General features: G+C 32.4%; 1 protein-coding gene across 1 annotated transcript; it reads left to right on the top strand.

Moving 5' to 3' along the window:
• The first annotated feature begins 19,139 nt into the window (after positions 1-19,139).
• LOC134692668 (transcription factor HES-4-A-like) lies at positions 19,140-20,958 on the top strand. The gene is made up of 3 exons (XM_063553136.1): positions 19,140-19,366; positions 19,584-19,679; positions 20,105-20,958. The coding sequence occupies exons 1-3, from the start codon at positions 19,304-19,306 to the stop codon at positions 20,807-20,809; spliced, it is 864 nt and encodes a 287-aa protein (XP_063409206.1). The 5' UTR covers positions 19,140-19,303; the 3' UTR covers positions 20,810-20,958.
• The last annotated feature ends 2,220 nt before the right edge of the window (positions 20,959-23,178 follow it).

Here is a 23,178-nt window from a genome sequence, read left to right as displayed (position 1 = left end):
ATACTAATTTTTAGATTAAACCTTCATCGGTGATGATCACACGTCAAACGTTTGTAGACACATGAAATAATGTGAAACTAATAGTAAATGTTTAACCAAAACCAAAAGGTGAATTAACTATCCAAATTCCTTCGTATATATAAATTGTATGCACCAGATTGACAATTTTCTAAAGTTTATGTAGAAGAAATCGTCATGTAAATTTGATTTTTCAACAACATTATCGCCAGGCGCATTTATATACACTTTGATGATCTGTAATTCATTGAAAAATCATTGTCAGAATTTAACCGCAGGAACTGAAGAAATGCATTTACATGTACAATTTTGACTTGATTGATTTGTTTGGTGATATCCATACCAATACATGAACCATAGATGTAATATACCAATACACGAACTAAGTCGTTTTGTTTATAATGGCTATACAAAACTCCACCAAACTAAACATTATTTTTTCGGGATATGAAGCGCTGGGCATGCTTTTAATTTTTTCTGAATGATTATTTGATTTTGCCGTATAAAAATGGACTTAGTCAATTTTAATTAGTAGTTTAATATGACGTCCATTTTCACATTTTTGTTTAGGGGCCAGCTAATAAAAGTCCGCCACCCTTGGCATTCGCGCATTTTATTAGGTGTCTTTATATTCAATTAATTGATTTCCCTATTAAATGATTACACATTGGTTGAAAATCGTTATATTCTATTAAATGTGCAAATGTCACTTAAAACCAATTTAATATGCATGATTGTCGGTAATAAAATTTTCTAATCTACTTCTTATCATTAAAGTGAAACGCTTAATTGTTCATTAGCTCAAAATTCGTTCAATGTTATCAGAATTGTGACACGGGTCGCTCAGTAGTATGCGCAATTGGTATAATTTATGTTGCGTGATAGTATGGCACATCCGTATTCTATTGGTATCTTAGTACTCTGCAACATACAGTTTTTACTTGCTCATTTTTGCGTAAGAGGATTAATTTGTGTAAAAGAGACAACAATCCGACCAAAAAGCAGAAAACAGCCAAAGGCCACCAATTTTCAATAATAAGAGAAAATCACGCACCCAGATGCGTACTTCAGCTTGCCCCTAAACAAAAATGTACTATTTCAGTGATGATGGACGTCATACTAAACTCCGAAATATATAAAAGAAACTAAACTTAAAAATCATACAAGCCGACTAACAAAGGACAGATGCTCCTAAAATGAAACACGCACAAACGTGCGGTGGGATTGGGCATGTTTTTGGTTCTCAACTCTCCCCCTATACAAAAATAGAATATACATTATTACATGTAAATAGAGCGACGGCCTTGCAAGTTACTTAGTACACGGAAAAGGTATGTATTCAGATGAAAACATTCAAGCAATCTGAATGGACGGGAAGTTGAAAGTACGTGCTAAACTTTTGAATTTCAAAGAAAAGGAAACGTGACAGGATTCAAGTATCAACAGATGTTACCTGAAATAATTTATTATAAAAACCAGAAAAAAAATCGTTCTGGTTTATTTTGATACGTATCTTCGGGATATTGAGTTTATACCTATCATCATGTGAAATTGTTTTAACTGCAACTATATCGTAAAGAAGTCCATATAAGTAGGCAGTACCAGAATTCTCTCAAAAAGTTGACCTTACTGATGAATTTCGCTTTTTTTAAGTCCGTTCTAATGACAAATTATGTCTCTTTGATTGTTTTGGTTCTTTTACATCCTAGACATTCAAATTTTCTGCCATGAGCGTTCCTGAAGATTGTCAATTGTACTGTGGAACTTTGGGTATAGTATCTTCGTCATGCAACACTTTTTTCTTGCTGAACGATCCCTTCGGAATTATGAATTATTATTATTATAATTAATATTATTTCTTTTGTTATGCTTTACAATAGTAATCAATGATAAAATATATAGAATTTGTCATCAAATTCTCCAGCCTTGGGAAAATAGCAGTTTTGGAAGGTGTACATATCACTTTAGGATTTGGCGCGCTTTTGCAATTTATTAAGACGAAGAAGTTTGGTTGCAAGTTTTGATTTATAAACAGAAACTACTCTTAAGCAAACAGATTAAAAATACTAAACATGTAACAAAATCAGCATTTATATTTCATACTTAGTTAGTTCGGTTTAACAATATATTAAAAGTATGAACTTCATCAAAAGTTTAGTTCAAAATTATCAAATCTAAAAAGATCTAAAAACGGTTAGTTTTGCTAGTGCTGAAGGGATCAGAAAAAAACTCTTTTTCTAGAGTTAATAATTTTAAATATAAACTTTAAATGAAGGCCATAATTGTAGAACATTAATTGCATACGTATTTTCTATTTTTCACTTTTTCTGGTTTACAAAATATAAATCCTGGAATCAAAAGGTCAAGAAGAATTTGTTCAGTTATAAAGGGATTTAAGTTTTAATTATTTTTTTCAAGTCTCAGCTGTACTAGATTTGACTGCAGTGTGAATTCGATGTCTCGTTTAAGTAGAATTAAGAATGGAAATAGAGAATATGTCAAAGAAACAACAGCCCGCCCTAAGAGCAGACAACAACCGAAGGCCACCGGTAATTGATCTTCAAGGCAGCGAGAAAATCCCGCACCAGCTGGAGGACTCAGGTTGTTGAAAAATTGTGTACTGGTTCAGTGAAAATGGACGTCACTCTAAACTCCAAAATATATATAAATGAACAAACGTACCAGACTAACAAGGGCCTGAGGCTCCGGACTTTGGACAGGCGGCGTGTCTGTTTTCATTAAAAAAAAGAAACTTCAAAGTCTTTTATATCATTTAATTTAACTAATTTACCTTAGATTTATTCATATTTTGCCTGTAGAACAATTCTTTTTTTGAAAACAAACTATTGTAATCATAGTCATTGTAAGATTATTTATCGTGCAAATATACGAATATCCTCATTAATATTTCGCGCCAATTTATAACGATTATCAACCACGGGTCTGCTAATGGTGTAATTTGATTTCCCGTGTCATATTAATTCGGCATGGTCACTTAGGTGAAATATGATAAGTTTTGATGTGCACGTGTTTTGGAACATAATTAGAAGATATGATCATATTAACATTATTTATTTTATCTCAGTGCTTATCTTGATATTACACTGATTCCATCATTAGCAGCCGACAGTTCCATATGAATTCATCGAACGATTTCCATATCTTCAATAATTTGTTCTTCTGTTTATTATAAGCCGTGAGTGACATTAATTTTCAGGAATTGTTCCGCCAGTATTAGAATATAATATGAAATAGTACAGTCGATCTTTGCTATTGTATAACTATGAAAGAAGAAGGGGAACGATACCAGAGAAACCTTCAAACTCATAGATGGACAATAAACTGACATGGCTTAAAAACAAAAAGACAAACAGACAAATAAATTTGATTTGGTAAAAGTTTTTTTTTCTGTTCGAAGTTGCAACAAGAACATAATACTCTCTCTCTATCTCATTATATCATAATCCTTCTTTTAATCATTGCAAAATATTCATAAAAAAAAACAGCAAAAGTAAACTTTTTATTGAACCATTACTCGCGGCGTAATCTGCATGTTCCTTAAAGGCGTCAGAAAAATAATTTGTACTTCTCGCAAATCAGAAATTGAAAACGAGTTTCGTTTAGTGATGAAACGCAAACTGAACTTAATATGAAACCGAATCTATTTAAAATAAGGAAGCAATAATTTCGATGTTATAAAATTTGTATAATGGGGAAAATCAAATGAAAACAAGTTTTAAAATAGTATACGTCCAATTCGCTTTTTTTAGGTTTACATTTCATCAGGAGCACTCGCAGCCAAGTATTTGATAGCCAACCCAATCTCGGCGCGTTTCATTTGCACGAACAATTTCGTACCGGTGTGTGCGACAAAACGCATTACTTTTATGAAAATAAATTGAATTTCATAATAAAAAGAGTAAATATGTCAAGTGAAATAGAAAAGTGTGTAGCCACGGTCTGTGTGATAGCCAGTTCCTCAAGCAAAGAAATTCAAGGACAGTTGTGTAGATGTTTTAATGACAAATGCTACTAAGAATGAAAGCTATAAACTTCAAGTTGTGCCAACTAGTTAGTTAAAAATTGCTGCACAAGTGAATCTATATTACCGCAAAAATATTGACGACTGCACTAAATAAAAGACTAAAACGGACAATTTATGAAAGGAAAAACAAAGGATTATACAGTATACATATTTTCATCCATCTTTCCTGTTCGTCCATTTTCAAATAGATTACTAACCTAAACTTCACTTACAATGTATATTCTCTTATTCAAGGTTGGAGTGTTTTTCATCCGCAAGCAGTTTATAAAATCTACTCTTTATATTAATTTTATAATATTAGATCCCTTTTTCTATTCAGTCTCAACTTAGTGTTCAAGCATTGAAGCATTTTCTCATAAAAAGTCCTAGAAAACTATTTAAGAAAAATCTATATCCAAGCAAGTAATGTTTAAGTTACAGATAACTCGGATGACGAATTTTCCCATCTCAAGAAACCCCAGTACACTATATAAATACAGTGAATTATGAATTACAGATGACCTCAGTCACATCATCAACACGCTGTTGGAGTGATTTACACGTGCAATTGCACGTACATCTGATATCAAAAATGAACACAAAACAGACCAACTTCTGTAAAATAATATCTGTCAATTTGTAACAAACGCCTGTCAGTTTCTGTCATGCAAATGAGATTATTTATGATAATTATGCGAAATGGCAGGAATTTATCCACAAAATATAGCGATGAAAGTAAACCTATGCATGATAAAATATCAATTTGTAAATACTTTAATCCAGACTTTGAAAACTAATAAACAATTGAGGTATATACGCTATATTTATCTAGATTTATCTATTCCCTTTTACCATTGAGACACGTGAAAAATGCATCTATTCTCGTATTCGTGTTATTTTATATTTGGAATTTAATTTTCAAATAAAAATTGGTTTTACGCGGCATGATCACATTTTTCATTACAAATATGTGAAACAAGAACATGAAATTATTTGATCTTAAAGAACTTGTAAAAGAGTATGATAGAGATTAAATATTGAATACCAAAACATGTAGACTTGCTTCAATTCCCTTTCTATTATTTTTCTCTCACTAATTTATATGTTTACTGATAAGTGCTAGCCTACTGATTGCCCTTGGAGAAAGCCTTCCTCCTGCAGATGTCAGTATAATTGTAATCTCCTAGTTATAGCAGTCAAACTATTAAAGGGGCAAAATTGAAAAAAAGAAATAAAAACATAATTAGGAAGGGACATGTAGCAAGTCTACAAAACATGCATCTATTCACGTATTCGTCTTATTTCAAACAAAATTGGTTTTACGCGGCATGTTCAAATCTTTCATTATAAATATGTGAAACAAGTACGATACACATTAAATTATTTGATCTTAAAGAAATTGTAAAAGCGTACAAAAGATAATAAAATATCAACAATAAAAGTAAAATTTGATTTTAATTCGTTTGATTAAGTCATAGTCCATGAATGATGCAAAATTGCAAATGTTCTTTATTATTTATATTCAACCAAAAAATTATTGAATTGCTTTTTTTTCTAATTAGATATTTACTGTGTTCTGCATATTATTCGGTACTTTTTTCTATGGTAAAATTCTGTCGTATTTGTGTTAATCGAATAATTGTTTGTTGCTTAACGTCAAGTTGAAAATATTTCAAGCATATTCAGGACAAAAACAAATCTATGATAAATACAATAGGTACTAAGAAAAATAATTTACTTTTTTCTACGGTAATAACCTGTCATATTTGTTTTAATTTATTGGTTGTTGCTTATTTAACGTCCAGTGGCAAATATGTCATGCATGATCGGTACGAGAACAATCAATAATAAATACAAGTACTAAAAAAGAATAATAACTGTTTCAATGGTAATATCCTGTCATATTTGTTTTAATTAGTTATTAGTCTTTGAACGTCCAGTGGCAAATATGTCATGCATGATCGGACGAAAATACATTAACAGTACTAAGCGTAACTATGGTGGGTCCTGCATGGAATGGGGGTGCATTGCATTTGCGCAAATTTTGACAAAACATAATCTTTCATTTGCTCCACAAGGTTATATTTCATTTGCGCCAAACATCAGCGGTAATAGGGGATCGGGGGCTTCCGGTTAGAAAATTCGAAATACAACAAAAATACGGCTTTCAAAGAGAATTATAACATTTATACATTCAACTATCTGCCACATTTATCGTTCAATTTTAGGAATTTCTAGCAGACGTAATAAACCGACGTGGAGAAAGTCCGACTTCTTTTGATGACCATAACTCTCTGATTATGATATCTAAATTGTTCTAATGTCCATCGGAGTGTTACAACCAATCAATGTTATTCTTTCAACAGGTATCTTAATAAGCACCTTGGAATTTGGGGAACGCTGATAGACCAATTCCCGGATGTGCAAGAAGCACGCGGAGAATTACAATTTCAAAAGACAATGATTGGCGGAAAGATGCGCTAACTTAATTACATCTCAAGCATCCTTTTGATCAAGGGGTCATCAATTTTATATCAAGTCACAAAAATGCATCCAATGCTTTTACGACATTGTAAAGAATTAGGATTTACAATGGCGGCTGCTGTGCTTGTGACATGTAAATTTTACGGCAATTCTTGGTCGTTTGTACGACCCTTTGCCCCCTGTCAATGAAACAATTAAAACATTAGGTGATGAAATTTTATATTGAGTAACGGAAAGATGAAAGAGGGTAGCACTTTCTTTAATAAGACAAGATATTAAGTTGTCAATGTATAGGTCGGTCACGGTGACTTCCCTTTGATCTCAGTGATTTATGAAGGGGAACTTTATGTAGTAATTTAGACATATGATTGCATTGCGCGTGTACATTTAATTTCCTTTCTTCCCTTTTTTTTATATTTTATTACTGATTCATTCAGATTTTTTAAGAAAAGTAGACCTGTACATTTTTTACGACATAATTCTCAACAACTAAAACACGATTTTAAGGTTCTCGAATTTACATAGTAACCATTTAACTTTGAGGAAGGGTTATGTTTTTCTTTCATTCTCTGAAATAATAGTTGGTATCACGCACGCATCGAATTGATTTTTATTTTGTGCTGCAATTCTAAAAATCTTAGCCAGACAAGCAGTTATGGCAAAAACCTTCAATCGGATAACTCGCATTTTTCGTTATCCTAAATAAAGTTTTATTCCCTTCAAACCCGGTAGGGAATTGGAATATTGTTACTAACCCAACCCTTCGTTAAATTAGTGTATTAAAAAACAGAAAATGAGTACTTTGATATTTTGCATACACGACACAAGGTCTTCAAGTGTATTCCTCAACGAACCTTGTAGAAACATTTCCCCAGAAACAATTATCACTGAAAACAAACAGATATTGTTTCATCAGAAAAAGCATTCCAGTTCACAAGTGGTCACTTTGAACATTTGAGGTTTTGTTATGGTAGCGAAAACATATCTTTGAAATTAATATCATAAATTATCAAATTTTAACGATGGGTGACTGTGAATTATGCTGGACAGGATATATGCCTTGTAATTGTTAAGCGAATGCTGTTAAGTATAAAACATTATGATCGGTAAAACATTCCAAATACATGTACATAAATATCTCGTATTTCAAGTGTGTCCTGTAAATGAGTTAAAAAAAATAATCTTTCGACTCGTTTTGATAATTCACATTGTAAAATAAAATACTTACGAAAAAAATATTTTTGGAATGACCAAAGCACGAAGCACTGAGGGAATTGGACCTCGAGTCTATTTATAAGATCTGAATATCTAATTATAAATGCATTTATTTTCAATCGTTTCATTTGTACTTTGAATTGAAAAAAAGTACCTAATTTAAACGGTTACATATATTTAGATTATTTTTACTTTGTATTTAAGTAACCGTTACATGTCTTTCTAAATCCGACTATTATAACAGTTGTAATGACTCATCGTACATGAATTTTGGACTGCTTAAGCTTGTTGGTTTATCTACAATAAAGATTTGAAACAGTAAACTAGGGGAAAGAACTATTAAATCAGATTTTCATGCACGATTTGGAGGGTGGAGGATTTAGTCTTATTGAGTGTTTAAATGTAAATATAAATACTATCTTGTCTATATCGGGTGTTTAATCGTCGATATTGTTAACACATTGACAAAATTTTAATCGGATAATCAGAATTATGCGGAGCTTGGATTATCATTGGTGCGAGGTCAGATCTAGTATGACTTTATTTAATGCATCTTTGACCCATTGAAATGCAGCAGTTTAGATTAAAAATAGACAATAACGTGCTAGACATACGAATATTAAGTGCTGAGACTTTTTAATGGTGTGGTAAGTATCTTTGATGCACTCGGGTGCATTCGATTATTTATCTTAAGCTGCATAAATGGGACCCGATTTCAATCTAATTTCAATCAGATTTGAACAATCGACAAAGTTTATACTTCGAATCTGAATCATTATTGTTTAGAAGATAACAATTTTATTATTCATGAATCATCGACGACAAATGTTATTTTTATGGGAAAAAATAAAATGCTTAGCTTAATAAGTATGTCTTGTGTCAGGGAAGTTCACACAAGATTAATGTATTATTGTATTATGAATTTCCACTTGTATCAAGAGTAATTTCCTTCTTTCACATACATTTTAAGAACTAAACTATTTATGTATATATTGTTAATGCAGAAAGGCGTTCATTTTTTGTTGCAGTTGTTAAATTTTAAGAAAGTGCACTACAATAAAAGTTATGACACATATGAAAATTACATCTGTAGCGATAACAGATAAGTTCTTACAACTGACAAAATATCATAATTATAAAAAAAAAATACATTAAAACATGCACATAAACATGGTGTGCAGTAAACCAACACAAAGGACTTAATACAGCATAATACAGTATAGACAAAGTACAGCATAATACAGTATAGACAAAGTACAGCATAATACAGTGTAGACAAAGTACAGCATAATAGGATTTAAAATCTAAAATTTAAATCAGTTATCGGTAGTGCTCATACCACTGTCCGTCGTTATACTACATCGTCAAGTAATAGTATTTGGTTTCTAGTTGGATTATCGATCTTTGCAAGTGATTGATTTACCCATAATCCTCCTTTTTGACGTCGACATTTAGGAAAAGCAGACGCATTTTTTAGCCATAGATTTATCTTCTAAAAAATCGGAACCAATCTGACACATAAGTTGTTAAAAACCTTATTTGTTTTAAAACTGTTTCAAATAATATTTATCAAGGATTTAATTGTCGTTTATTTTGACTCGATGGATACAATTGTCGAAGGGTCATGGCAAATTATGATTTTTAGAAGACGGCATGGTCAGGTTTTGTCGTCATTCCGAGAAGAAAATAGATTACTACAACATCGAATTATTTCTAAATTTTATTTCCGATATGCAATTTTGACAATTTGAATTTAGTTCAAATTTAGAGCAAACTCCTAAATCTAAATTTAGCATTATTTTGGTTGATTGGTGACGCACGTTAAAAGTTGAGATGGCTGGCTGGATTATTGAATACAAAATAAAATATGTTTGCTTTACGATGGATGGGCCATTGGCATTGGCAGATCTTATATTAATTTTTTTGTTCTCGTGCTTTGAGACACGATCGGCCACAGCAGAATCAGCAAATGCGTTGTTTTTTTGTTGTTGGTTTTTTTTTTGCATTGTTTTAATTCTTATATGTTCATGTACATATTTACATAATTTATCATAGCATGTCTTTTTCAGTTTAAAATGCTCAAGGTATCTGGTAGGAAGAGGCGACAATGTGTTCTACATAGGCTAAGAAAACTTTTTGCGTTCAAACATTGATGGAGATTCGAGTGTTAACATATATATAGAGGGTCCAGTAGCAACAACTTTACACAGATCAGAGGTTATGTCTATGACTTACTATGGCTCCGGTATTCACGACCGCTACTTCTAGTTCTGCTGATGATAATCAGGTAATTTTCCAGTTTTTCAAAATTCATCTCCGTGTAGTATTAAGGACAATGATGAGCTTGCAAGAAATGTCGACAAGTTAAAACATTTCAGGCGAATATGTTGATCTGGCCTTACCATTAGCTTATTCAGAGGCCTCTTCTGTGGATAATTAGAAAGTCGTTATTTCACAGGACTTGTGATACCCCCCAAAAAAGGGGGGTTTCCTTTATTTTTATATGTAAGAATGTGACACAGAAACAGGCCCCTTATTTTCATGTCTTGCTGATTAGAACAGGGTTGCTTTTTCTTGCACTGCTGTCGGGAACAGGTTTAATTTTTAAACAATTGAATTAAAAAGAACAGATTGGATACTGGATATTGAAACACGTATGTTTTTTTGCTTTCATTGATAAACTGTTTGGTGACAGGATTTATATTTCTGAACTAGTCTAGAAAATAAAGGTCTCTGGCCAGACTAAGGTATACATTTTACAAGCGTGTCTAGAACAGGGTATACATTTCATTTTCGCATTCTAAGCATGTCTAGAAGGTGATTTTTTTTTTCTACAATATTTCTGTTTAGAACAGGGTATGTTTTGCAACGTTTTCTGGTTAGAACGGGTATGATTTAGAAAGTGCTGTCGGCACAGTTATACCTGAAAAGATAGTCAGTAACCCCCTCCCCCGGAATACAACCAAGACGGCAACAAAACAGAAATTTACACAATATGTACATTGGGTAACTGGACAGATGCGTTTTTTAGTCTATATTAGTATATTTTGTACTACTGATCACTCGACTGTTTTTCAAGATTTACTCAAGTACATACATAGTATATGGCTAGGCGCTAAGTGGTGCGCACTAGGATGGAAGTCGTACGATGAAAAATTTCGTCTCAGAATGTCACAGGATCCAGCTGGTTCTTGGGCTGTTGTTGACCCTGACTTATGGTACTAATATGTATTCTCCATCTAGTATTGGTAATGGCAATAAGAATGGGGTCCTTAAAATGTTTCGCATTCAATTACCAAGGTTTATGCGGGGTTCATTCATGTGCTTATACTCATTCTTGTTTAAAGTGCTTTGAGGAACACCCACTTATGTTTCAGTGTCCCATACAAGACTGTTTTCCTGAAGGCAGGCAAAAATGTCAGATTTAAGCAAACTAGGCCTCTGTTTAGACCGAGATTTAAGGCACGTGTAAGCAACTCGTTGCAGTATCTCGTCAATACGAACTCGTATACTGGACAAAATATGAAGTGAATTTTTAGCAAATGCTATTACATTTGATCTTAAAGAGATATCAAATTGAGAATTTTTGTTATGTTAATCTTATGTTTAATTTTGTATAGAAGTTGGATTGCATTGATTTCGAATCCAAACTGATGTATCATCTATTGGATAAAGGGTGGACTCCAATAACACAACTGAATTTAACGAAAATTCGTATTACTAGCATGTAAAAGAGCTATACTGGGATCAGATACTTTTAATCTTATTAAAATTTTTGTTAAAAGATAATTCTAACCTCTCAATTTAGCAATTTTTTTTTTTTTTTTTTTTCTATCATTTTATTAAGATTATATTAAAACCAAGCACTATATTTGATGATTAACAAGCAAATATCAAAGTTAGTAAGGATGTTGATTCGTCCTCTAGTATTGTTATTAATGGTAATTAATTTCAGATTTGAGCGTTGTATATTCCAGGCTCAAGTAATGCAGCTGCAGATTGTCTGTCTCGTTTTCGGGTGATCCGATCCCGTACATTGGGACCGGAAGCATTTATCATACCACACATAACTTTCATATGGTCATTTCGAAACTGGAATAGACTTTCAAATACACAATTCGGTAGTAGATAGTACGAAAAGTTTACAAGGGCTTTACATTTGTTAAACAGTTTAGGGAAAGATTTTGGTCTTGCCAATGTATGACTTATGTCCTTGCAGGACGTTGTGCTTTTACTGCATATATTTTAAATTAGGTTTGCTAATTGAACAATACGTACACATCGATCAGCTTGATCTGGCTTAAGCATTTACAATAAGCTAAATGTTTATGAAGACTTTACTAAAAATTTACAGTAAGCGTTGGTTTGGAGCGTTCAGGGTTGCTTCAGATGGACAGTAGGTTGACTTTTTAAGAGAGATATTGCATCGTAATTTGTCAATATTATCAGGTATATGAAATTCTGCATACGAAAGCTATGATATTCCAGGCTGTTTTTCCTGGGCTTGTCGTGGTCTTTTTATGTATGGTTGGGGAGTTGACAGTTCAAAATATGAGCAATACATGGTCTACAAATCATGCTTTAAACAAGACTGATGTCAAAATTTACAAGAAATATGTAGAAACTCATTTGGTTTCATCTAAGACCGATCAGTTTGGTAGAGGGTTAACTATAGAATAGAGAATCTTAATATTAAAGTGCAACCTGAATTATAACAAACAATTACATTCATATATACAAGTAATACAGCCAGCCAAATAAGCTTATGATGCACTGTACATTGTGTATCATTATTGAAAGTTGAATAAATAAATATAGTTCAAATTTACACGCAAATTATAGCAAGGCACGTTATCAGTTGATCACAGATTGTCTGAAGGTAAAACAGTTCAAAATGATATACAACTATACACATTCTTCCTGAGCAATTAGACAAATGTGTTTGTCCAGTGGCTTTTATTGCTTTGCTATTTGCCAGATAGACTTGTAGTAGGTGGACCGCTATTTTGTCTTTTGGTGGTTAGCTAGTTTGACTAAATACCAATTTTCTACAATACTCAAATATGATCTCTACATGTTTTAGGTATTAAACATTCTCGTTGTTCGTCGAACTCATTCAACATAGGTATGGACCTATAATGGTTACTTCTATAAATTGTGACTTGGATGGATTTTTGTCTCATTGGCACTCATACCACTTCTTCATATATCTATATATGGAGAGAACTTGTGTTGTGATGGATTATCCAATAAAATATTTTAGGTCGTTTGAAAGCGGGTGCATATTTGCGTTACATATACGAATTCCCAGTTAATTGTGTGTATGTTGCCGATTCTCCTATAAGGGTTCGGATTGTTAGGTCGTCAATATTGAGAATGTGATTTTGGAAGCAAGACAACGACCGGGAGGAGGTTTAATTTGGCTTTGAAAGGTCGGAAGTGAAAATTTGATGGTAGGTTTGTTTTTACCGATGGCTAACTTTGGAAGATCCTCACAGCTATAGTACAGTGCACATTGGGAAATGATATATTTAAAATATCAAACTAGGTTACTTTCATCATTAGCTAGTTCAATTTATATCAAGGTTATATATTGAATTGCCTGTTACAACTTGATTTGGTCTCGAGTTTTATTGCCAAGACTGCAATGACGGTCTTCAAACATTACATTATATATATATATATATATAGATTAGACCGTTGGTTTTGCACTAGTAATTTTGGGAAAATTTATAGCTTGTTGTTCGGTGTGGGCCAGGGCTCCGTGTTGGGGGCCTACATTTACCTATATGCTTTACGTTTTTTTTTTAAATTGTTGTTAGGATGGATAGTTGTCACATTGGCACTCACACCACATCTTCCTATATCTATTTGACAGTTTTTAGTTGCCTATATATGTTCTTAGTGAACAGTTAAACGAAATATCGACATTATTGGGCTGTTTTATAAATAATACAAATAGTTGCTTGTTAATTTACAATTTATATCATATAATGGCATATTCATTTATCAGAAAATTATTTTAATCAAAATTTTGCTTGAAATGGCACAGCTATGCGCAGCTCCCCCCAATTTTATTGGCGGTTGACGGTTCTGTGAAAATTTTAACTATAGACTAAAATTGTCGCAGCACCGCCAATTTGGCAGATTTCGCTGCGCTTAGATAACATATTTGCAGTTTACAGACTTATTGTAATCGTATGATAGCATTAGCCTCTGATTTCCAGGGTTAATAGCTTATCTTGAACTTCCCCTTTTCATATATGGTCTGCCACCTCAAACATATTCGGCGATCATCATATAACATTTTCAAAGACACATATGCATTTTTATCAGTTAATTTTAGTTCATATATCTACATGTATCACAAATTGCATTTCATATAATAGTACATATATCATATCACAAATTGCATTTCATATAACAGTACATATATCATATCTGTTAATAAATGCTGTGGCCATTTCCTGCCAATACCAATCTTGTTATTTTTTATGAGCATCTAAGATAATAGGATTTAAAATCTAAAATTTAAATCAGTTATCGGTAGTGCTCATACCACTGTCCGTCGTTATACTACATCGTCAAGTAATAGTATTTGGTTTCTAGTTGGATTATCGATCTTTGCAAGTGATTGATTTACCCATAATCCTCCTTTTTGACGTCGACATTTAGGAAAAGCAGACGCATTTTTTAGCCATAGATTTATCTTCTAAAACCCGCCCACCCTCCCTTAAATTTATTAGTAGAATGCAATTCCTACGGAAGATACTGCTGTTTGGTTTTGTTTGTTTATTTCAGAATTGTATTGTCTAGACTACATCAATTAAATCATCACTCTATGTGGAAAGATGTACAAAAGTTCTAATGACGAGACGGTCTTTCAAGAAAAAAGATTAATCCTGGACGAGGAGTGGACGTGCATGCATATAGAAATTGAATGGATAACTTGGAAAGAAATTTATTAGTTTTTTTTTTCTTCTGATTTTTATTAAACTTTGCGTTGGTAGCGATAACTTCTGATATCCAGGGTTAGTCGCTTGATTTATGGCAGATTTCGCTGCGCTTAGATAACATATTTGCAGTTTACAGACTTATTGTAATCATTTATGGCAGATTTCGCTGCGCTTAGATAACATATTTGCAGTTTACAGACTTATTGTAATCGTATGATAGCATTAGCCTCTGATTTCCAGGGTTAATAGCTTATCTTGAACTTCCCCTTTTCATATATGGTCTGCCACCTCAAACATATTCGGCGATCATCATATAACATTTTCAAAGACACATATGCATTTTTATCAGTTAATTTTAGTTCATATATCATGTATCACAAATTGCATTTCATATAATAGTACATATATCATATCACAAATTGCATTTCATATAACAGTACATATATCATATCTGTTAATAAATGCTGTGGCCATTTCCTGCCAATACCAATCTTGTTATTTTTTATGAGCATCTAAGATAATACAGTATAGACAAAGTACAGCATGATACAATATAGACAAAATACAGCATAATACAGTATAGACAAAGTACAACATAATACAGTATAGACAAAGTACAGCATAATACAGTGGAGACAAAGTACAGCATGATAAAGTTATAGACAAAGTACAGCATAATACAGTATAGACAAAGTACAGCATAATACAGTATAGACAAAGTACAGACAAAATAAAAGCATAGAAATAGATTGTGACATCAGTAAAAGCAATACTAGAAAAAAAAACTTTATAAATAAGAAATTGCACTTAAAAAAATATTCCCTTTAAACCACAGTAGTTTGAGCAAAACTCAATCTAATTAAAATATCGATATCTGAAATCAGAGATCAATATTTTAATTAGATTGAGCAAATCTAAATTTAGCCAAAGAGCAAATCACAATGCACATCAAAACATTTTTTTATCAGTAAGCAAGAACTTATTCAGCATGAACGCAACACTAGTTGGTATTTGCGTGCATTGCAGATTGCATTTTTATCCTCAGCAGCAGCAAAACGCGAGCCTCATCTTTTGAGGCGGATAGGACCTTTATCGGGACTCTGGGATCGGAAGTTTATAAGCTCGGAATTTCGGGATTGACCTTTCGGGATACGGGAATTCTTTTTTCGAATTTCGGGATACGGGAATTCTTTTTTTTTTCGAATTTCGGGATGTCGGGATCGGGACCCCTCCAACCATCCCTCTCTTAGCACTCGTGCTACCAACTCAGGATAACTTTGTGGTTCAGTAAAGCATATCTCAAATCAAAAGCATTATTTACAGTATTTATTAATAAGAAATTACCGAAAATTAACGAATTGAAATAAAAAGGCCTTACATTATTAATTACTTTTAGCGCATCATTCAAGTTTTAATTTTTTTAAAAAGGAGAAGAAGAATTTAATCAATAATATACGTTTAAATAAACAAAACGTATTTAGATCTCTTACTAAACAAATTATGTGTAATGCGTAATAACATGCGACCTCAGAGGATATGATTATTATATCTGGAACAGAAATAATTATAAAAAACTTATCCAACAAAACTGTAATAATCATATGCATCATACATTTTGCATACATGTATATATATATATAAATATGGTATGTACAAATTGTAAAGCTGTACAGATTGTTTGTACAAGTTAGTGTTTTGTGCACCGCTTAACTCTAATGGATGATGCATTTTAGAAAAACTTGTATCACCTGGTCAAAAAGGTATAACGGGTTAAAAAAATCTTATAACTTGTACAACAGCCCTGTAAAAATTATAATATGTACAAAATCGCATCTTGTACACAACATATATATTATTTAACAAAGCGCGCTGCTCTTAATATTAATTAAATTTATAAGTTTTGTTTCACTGCAAAAAGGCAAAGCTGTATAGAAAATATATGCAATCTCATTATATAAATTTATTTTGGCATTAAGTTGGTTACATGTATGATTATTATTATTATTATTTTATAATTATTACGTATTACTATTGTTTTACAATTGCTATAATTGCCGTTAAAATCAATTAAGTCTTATCAATCATTATTGCAATGACGAAGAACAAAAGTATAGCATATCATATGTGCTATAATTTAAATTTATTATTTCTACCGTTAAATGACCATCGGTTCAATTATTTTTCAAAATGTGTCAACAACCTGTCAAATTGTAATTATATAATTTTAGTACTTATACAGGTGTGTATGTAACAGAAATCTCAAAAAATACGTGACAACTATAACATTGTCGTAAAATTTTCACACGTTTAAAATAGGTTGTAATTGTATAAATATAATTAGAGCCACTTACACAATGCTATTTTTCTATTATAGTGTAGTATTATCGAATTATTCGTCAGATTATAGTACTTGTAAGAGCAGGGGTGAGGACCACCAATAGTTATTCGCACCACGAGGTCACAAAAAAAACGGAAGTCGGATTCCGGTAAAAATTCACGCCTTGAATGACGAACGTGTGAACATGGTCAAATCTGGAGTACAATTTCCGATATAACTCTCTTATTTCAAGTGAAACAATTAAAATTGTTCATGTCATCAAGTTGATAGATCGTGAATAAAAGAAAAGTGCGACCCATTTTGCTTTAATATAATCAATGAAAAAGTGTTCAGCTTTCAATTCGGTTTAAAACTAGGACCCCAGGTTTTAACAAAATTAAATTTGGGCCTTTGAGTCTTAAACCTAAAATGATAAAACAATTTACCAAAATGTAGCTTATAATTATCCTTTTTATTTACTTTAGATTTCATGCAATTGACCTAGAAGTTATTAATTAAACTTACATCGTTTTGAAATTGATATTTGGTCAACATGTTTTCGTAAAGCAACATAATCGGATAAAAACACTTCGAAAAAAGTTGACAAATACTTCAAATAAAGATCATTAAAATGATCGTCACCAAGATAAAGGAAAAAACAGTCCTGTTAATGGCGAGCTTACTTTAATCGCCGGATATTTGCCAGGTGAAACATGGTGTCAGTCGATAAATGCTAAAAAGCAACTTGCACGTGCAATGGTTTTCATACGACCGTCCCACTTCCTGTTGTTTGCAGCCAGGTGAAGGGTTGGGCAATTTATGGCGCGCGAGACAGGTCGTATGTCATCCTCCCCCGCCATTCTTCTTTAAAACGTGTAATTTATCAATTGATCTAGAATTTTACATAATAGAAAAACGAATTAATGAGTTACGAAAGCCTTTAGCTATTTTTTTAGATCAATTTCTATTATATGAGGAAAAGTGCACCGAAAGTAGAACGGATTTATTAATTCCTCAAAAGGAAAATTAAATAAATCGTTTTTCATCTTTTTGCACTGATTTGATTGCATAGAATAAATCTAACATATAAGGCATGTAATATATGTAAAAGTGAGACTGTAATAAATATGTTCACATTTATTTTTATTTATTTGTTAAAAGATATTTGATTCAAGTGGCCAATTTTGTGTTGTTAATTTTGTCTCAATAAAACCAGCGGTAAAATTTCAAAAGTGTGAAAAAATGTACTGACGAAAAAATAGTCCAATTTCCAGAATTGTGTATAATATTTAGCTGTTTATCTAAATTGAATATTATAAATATGCAAATATCAAGTGGTCAGTTCGAAGTGATCTGCTTTATGTCATGTTTGTTATTCATCCCATGTACATATTATTAGTGTCAAATCAATTGCATATGCCTTGTGGCATTGTGTCAAAATATTTAAATATCAAATGACCTAAGCTTATACTAATTTGCCCAATAATGTAAAATAATATTTCTGTTGAGTCAGGCAGCTATTTAACGGAATGCTTTCAAATACCCCTAAGGGAATCTGCAAGAATATTATTTACTTTAAATAGAAAATAAATAATACGTTTGACAGATTTGTTTACCTACAATCTAAGAACTGAAAACTCTAATTCAATTGATATTTCAAAGACCTTTTTGTATTCATTATCTAAAATTAGAAGCAGGTGGCAGCGAAAATTTTCTCATGAAGTTAATATGCAATGTACATTCATTTACTCTCGATTAAAGTTTAAACTTCCCACTTGAAGTATTTTCCCACGAGCCGATACAAAAAAGATATAACATTCCTCCACAAACAGGGAGCATTTATGATAAGGCGGCCACGAGCCCGCCGTAAACAAGTATTGTAAGCGATTCGGTTATCACGCTTCGTATTTACACAATAATTAAGACCAAAGAAAGGCGGAGTTTTCCCACAAAACTGTATAATCATTATGGCACGTGGCCCTATTTAGATTACAACCGATAAACCACTTGATTGACATACCGTTACAGCCATATTGAAGTGGTACTTATTGATAGCCAATCAGATCGTTCGATAGCTCAATACCTGGTCATTTCCCGCGAATTAAGTCAATTGTGATTGGTCGTATGCTGAGGCATCTTACCGTGGGAATCTAAGGGTAAATAGCTTCACACCAACATTGAACCACATGTTGACATAGTATAAGTGTGGTTCTCAATTGATTAATTTTACACTTGTTGATAACCCGTCTAACTGTAAGGATCACTATTTTTATATGAAACTGGACAAATATGTTTGAAATGGACATTCACGATAGAGAGAATAATTCAATGGAAGAAAAACTGTCAAGAAAGGTAAGAATGATTATCAAAATTATCATTTATTTATTATTTCACTAATTTTAAACATTTTTAATTTGATTTTTATATTTTCATATTTTAATGAACTTCAAAATTATATTTGATATTCATATCTGATTTAGTTCACTGCAATTTGCTTTTAAAATATTTCTCTTTTTCTACGTTAGTTATTTGATGTCTGATTATTTAATACGTTACATTGTATTTTTAGAGTAAAAAGCCATTGATGGAGAAGCGAAGAAGAGCCAGGATTAATAACTGCTTGCTTCAGCTCAAGTCACTTGTCTTACAAGCAATGAAGAAAGATGTAAGTTAATATAATAATTTAGTTATACATTTAATGTGTAAAAATAAAATATTAGAGTTTAAGTGATGAAATCATTCAAGGTTATAAATTTTGACCCATTCATAAATTTTCTCGACCATACTGGTCATCTATAACCACACACAAAACCATCTGAACAGAATATGTTGATAGACATTATTTTCAAAAGATCAGAAAAATCAAATTAGTCCGTCGAAACCCAGGTTCAGTTTTCAATGGAGTTATAAATAATCAGTCATTTTGAAAAATTACTTTCATGGTTAACTTGTATTGACAGCTGGCTTATTGAATGAACTTGCAAATTTAGTTTATTTAAACAGTGTAAACTTAATATTAAATTGTCATTAAGCTTTTAAAATGTTGCAATTTCAGATGCATTATTATAATTGTATTTTTCTATATTTTAGGCTACACATTACTCAAAACTGGAAAAAGCTGACATTTTGGAAATGACCGTGAAATATCTTCGTTCTATGCAAAGACGACAGATAACCTCTGCCATGGCTTCCGATCCAACAGTTGCCGCAAAATATAGTCTCGGATACGCTGAATGTGCGAGTGAAGTCGCGCGATATCTCGGAGCCAGTCAAGGAATTAACGACAATGTAAGAAATCGTGTGATGAATCATATTTCTGGCTGTACTCAAGGCTCAACTGCTGGACATGTCAATAATGGACAAATACCTCTACAACCTTTACATGTGCAAATTCCACAGAACGGACATGACGTCATGTCATTACCTTCGGAACGTCTGCTTATACAGTTTCCCGAACAAACTAGTGACTATACACATCCGCACAGTGCTTATTCCGTGCCGCATTCAGACTATCGTTCCGAGTCAAAAACATTTGAACCAGTTTTATTACAAAATGGACATATGATGACCCCACATTCAAAACAAAATAGTTTACCTTCGCATCATCTGAAATGTGATGTGTATTCAAATCAAAGTAAATTTATGGACCTTATTCGAGACTCGAGATTAGACAATAAAAGTGCTCTGTCTGAATCTATTTGTTTTAAAATGGAAATGTCTCGCCACCGCTCTAGTCCTTCAACTTCATCTTCTTTAAGTGCATTGAAAGATGAACCAGTATGGAGACCTTGGTAACCGCTATACTAGCTCGATCTTTACATCGAAACACGATTTTTACATCGAAACTTTTTTTTTACATCGAAACTTTGAAGTGCTTTAAAGACATTTATATTTTTGTTATGCTATTGTGATGTTTACTGCTGAAATAAATAACATTAAATATGTGGCGGCATTATTTGTCCCAGAAACTTACAAATGTGTATTGTAATTTGTACATCTCTATTTTGCCTTGCTGTATTAGGGGACGACCATTTGATATTCTGGGGGGGGCCAGGAGGATTTTGAAAATAAATAACTCAGCCTTGATAATCACAAAAATAAATGGTTTGTTCTGTGGTAGTTTGAAAATAAATAACCTGACTTGCAATGTATTGAAAATAAATAACTCAGCAGGTCTATAGCTTATTGGGCCTTCAGTGGTTCCAAAACCCTTCAAAAAAATTTTTGCCTCGCTCCGCTCGGCGAAATTTGTTTGACATTACTTTTGAAAGAAGCTAGGTAAAACCAAACTAAATTAACTTAGTAAGTAAAATTAACTTTAATACTATACATTATGTATGCAATACGTGTATATTGCTTGGGAATATAAATGATTCTTTTCGTTCAGAAAATTATAAAATACTTAATCTAATTATACCAATTGTCTCTTATAATATACTTATTACTATGAATGTGTGTTTCGTTTGTCCTGTCTCGCTATGTATTATCTTAAATTATTTGTATATATTGTCCTCTTGTACACAAGTAAGTGTCTGAGGTTATGAATGAAATCTTGAATCTTAAAATTTCTGAAGGGGATAATGATCTAGTATTCTGATTAAATGATACACAATGACTTGACTATACATGTATTAATGGTTTGCCTTTTTTAAAATGGTTACTTGGATAGAGAGTTGTCTCATTGGCACTCACACCACATCTTCCTATATCTAATTATTCATAATTAATAAATATATTAAAAAAATTGTATTTTTCTTCGAATATCATAAATATAGTGGTAAAAAATGAATAATCAGTCCCTTGCTTTAATGAAAATGAAAAATCTTGCTTCAATACTGCTGAAAATGAATAATCTGTCCTCTCAGTTTACAAAAATAAATAACCGAACAAAAAAAAATCCTCCTGGCCCCCCCCAGAATATCAAATGGTCGTCCCCTTACTAGTACATGCAACTGTTACCAGACAGACAGTCCTCTCTTTTACGACTTGAACCATTTAAAAAGTTGCAAACATTTTCAGATTTGAATATTAAAATGCAAACGTAAATAAGCATTATGAAACCCAAACCATACTAAAGATTCTGCAAAACATGTTTTGATAAGTAGTTTTTTGGAGATTAACCCCGCCATTAGGAGTGTAGTCTTCTGTTAAATTTGTGGATCATGTATATATATATATATATCAATATGACCGTAGTCTTTCCCCCTAATTTTGAATTAATTCTACACCCCGACTAATATATACTATGTTCAGAGTATGTGTTATACAATTTTCAACAGTTCACAATACAAAACGAACTGTATTAGTCTGAAGTTGAGTAAATCCGTATTATTAACCTAATCAGAAAAATGAATCATAAAAAGACTTGCAATTGTAACCCAGGTGGCATTATTCACTAATGAAACACAAAATCTGAACGGGTAATACATGCGTGTCTCAAAGGTTTAGAGGGACCAATACAACCCAGCAAAACCTGCGCATGGCTTTACTTGAAAGATATGACTCTTCTCATCTCATTCCGTATCTGACTATCAACTTATATAAAAGGAGGCTCAGTAACTGTTAGGGTGGCCGAAAAAGCTACAAATGTAACTTGTCCCATATCTCATGACATCCACTTGCGTCGAAGAGTAATTTATACGCAAATAGCGCAATTGCGTATGTATGTTTTGTAAACGCTGTTCATAATCTGTTCACAATTAAAAGCTAAGAAATCAATGAGAGTGACTGACAGCGGTCCAGAAAACTAAAAATTAACCTGAGAATGGAAATGGGGAATGTGTCAAAGAAACAATAGCACCACCAAAGAGCACAAAACAGATGTTTATCATTATAATCATTGCGCCCAAACGCTCTTGTTGGAAGGAGGTATGGTATGATCGCCAATGAGACCGCTTTCCATGTAGCGACAACTGTGCGATCTTCAAGTGAATAGAACACGTACATCAAGTCTGTTGTAATGGTCCCCGACATGCTTAATATGAAATAATCCGATTGAGAAAACTAACAGGCTAATTTATACCAAAAAAATTTAGATAAACAAATATGGCAACCAGAATGAACTTCGCGTGTATTGTAACTACTTGCGTACAATTGTATAAGATAAGAAGATAAGAATTTTATTAATCTAATCAAGTACCATAAAAGGCATCATTTTACAACAC

This window comes from Mytilus trossulus, chromosome 12 (assembly GCF_036588685.1).
Source record: "Mytilus trossulus isolate FHL-02 chromosome 12, PNRI_Mtr1.1.1.hap1, whole genome shotgun sequence".
Classification (NCBI taxonomy): domain Eukaryota; kingdom Metazoa; phylum Mollusca; class Bivalvia; order Mytilida; family Mytilidae; genus Mytilus; species Mytilus trossulus.
The sequence above is the reverse complement of the archived record's forward strand: the minus strand, read 5'-3'. Positions and strand labels throughout refer to the sequence as shown.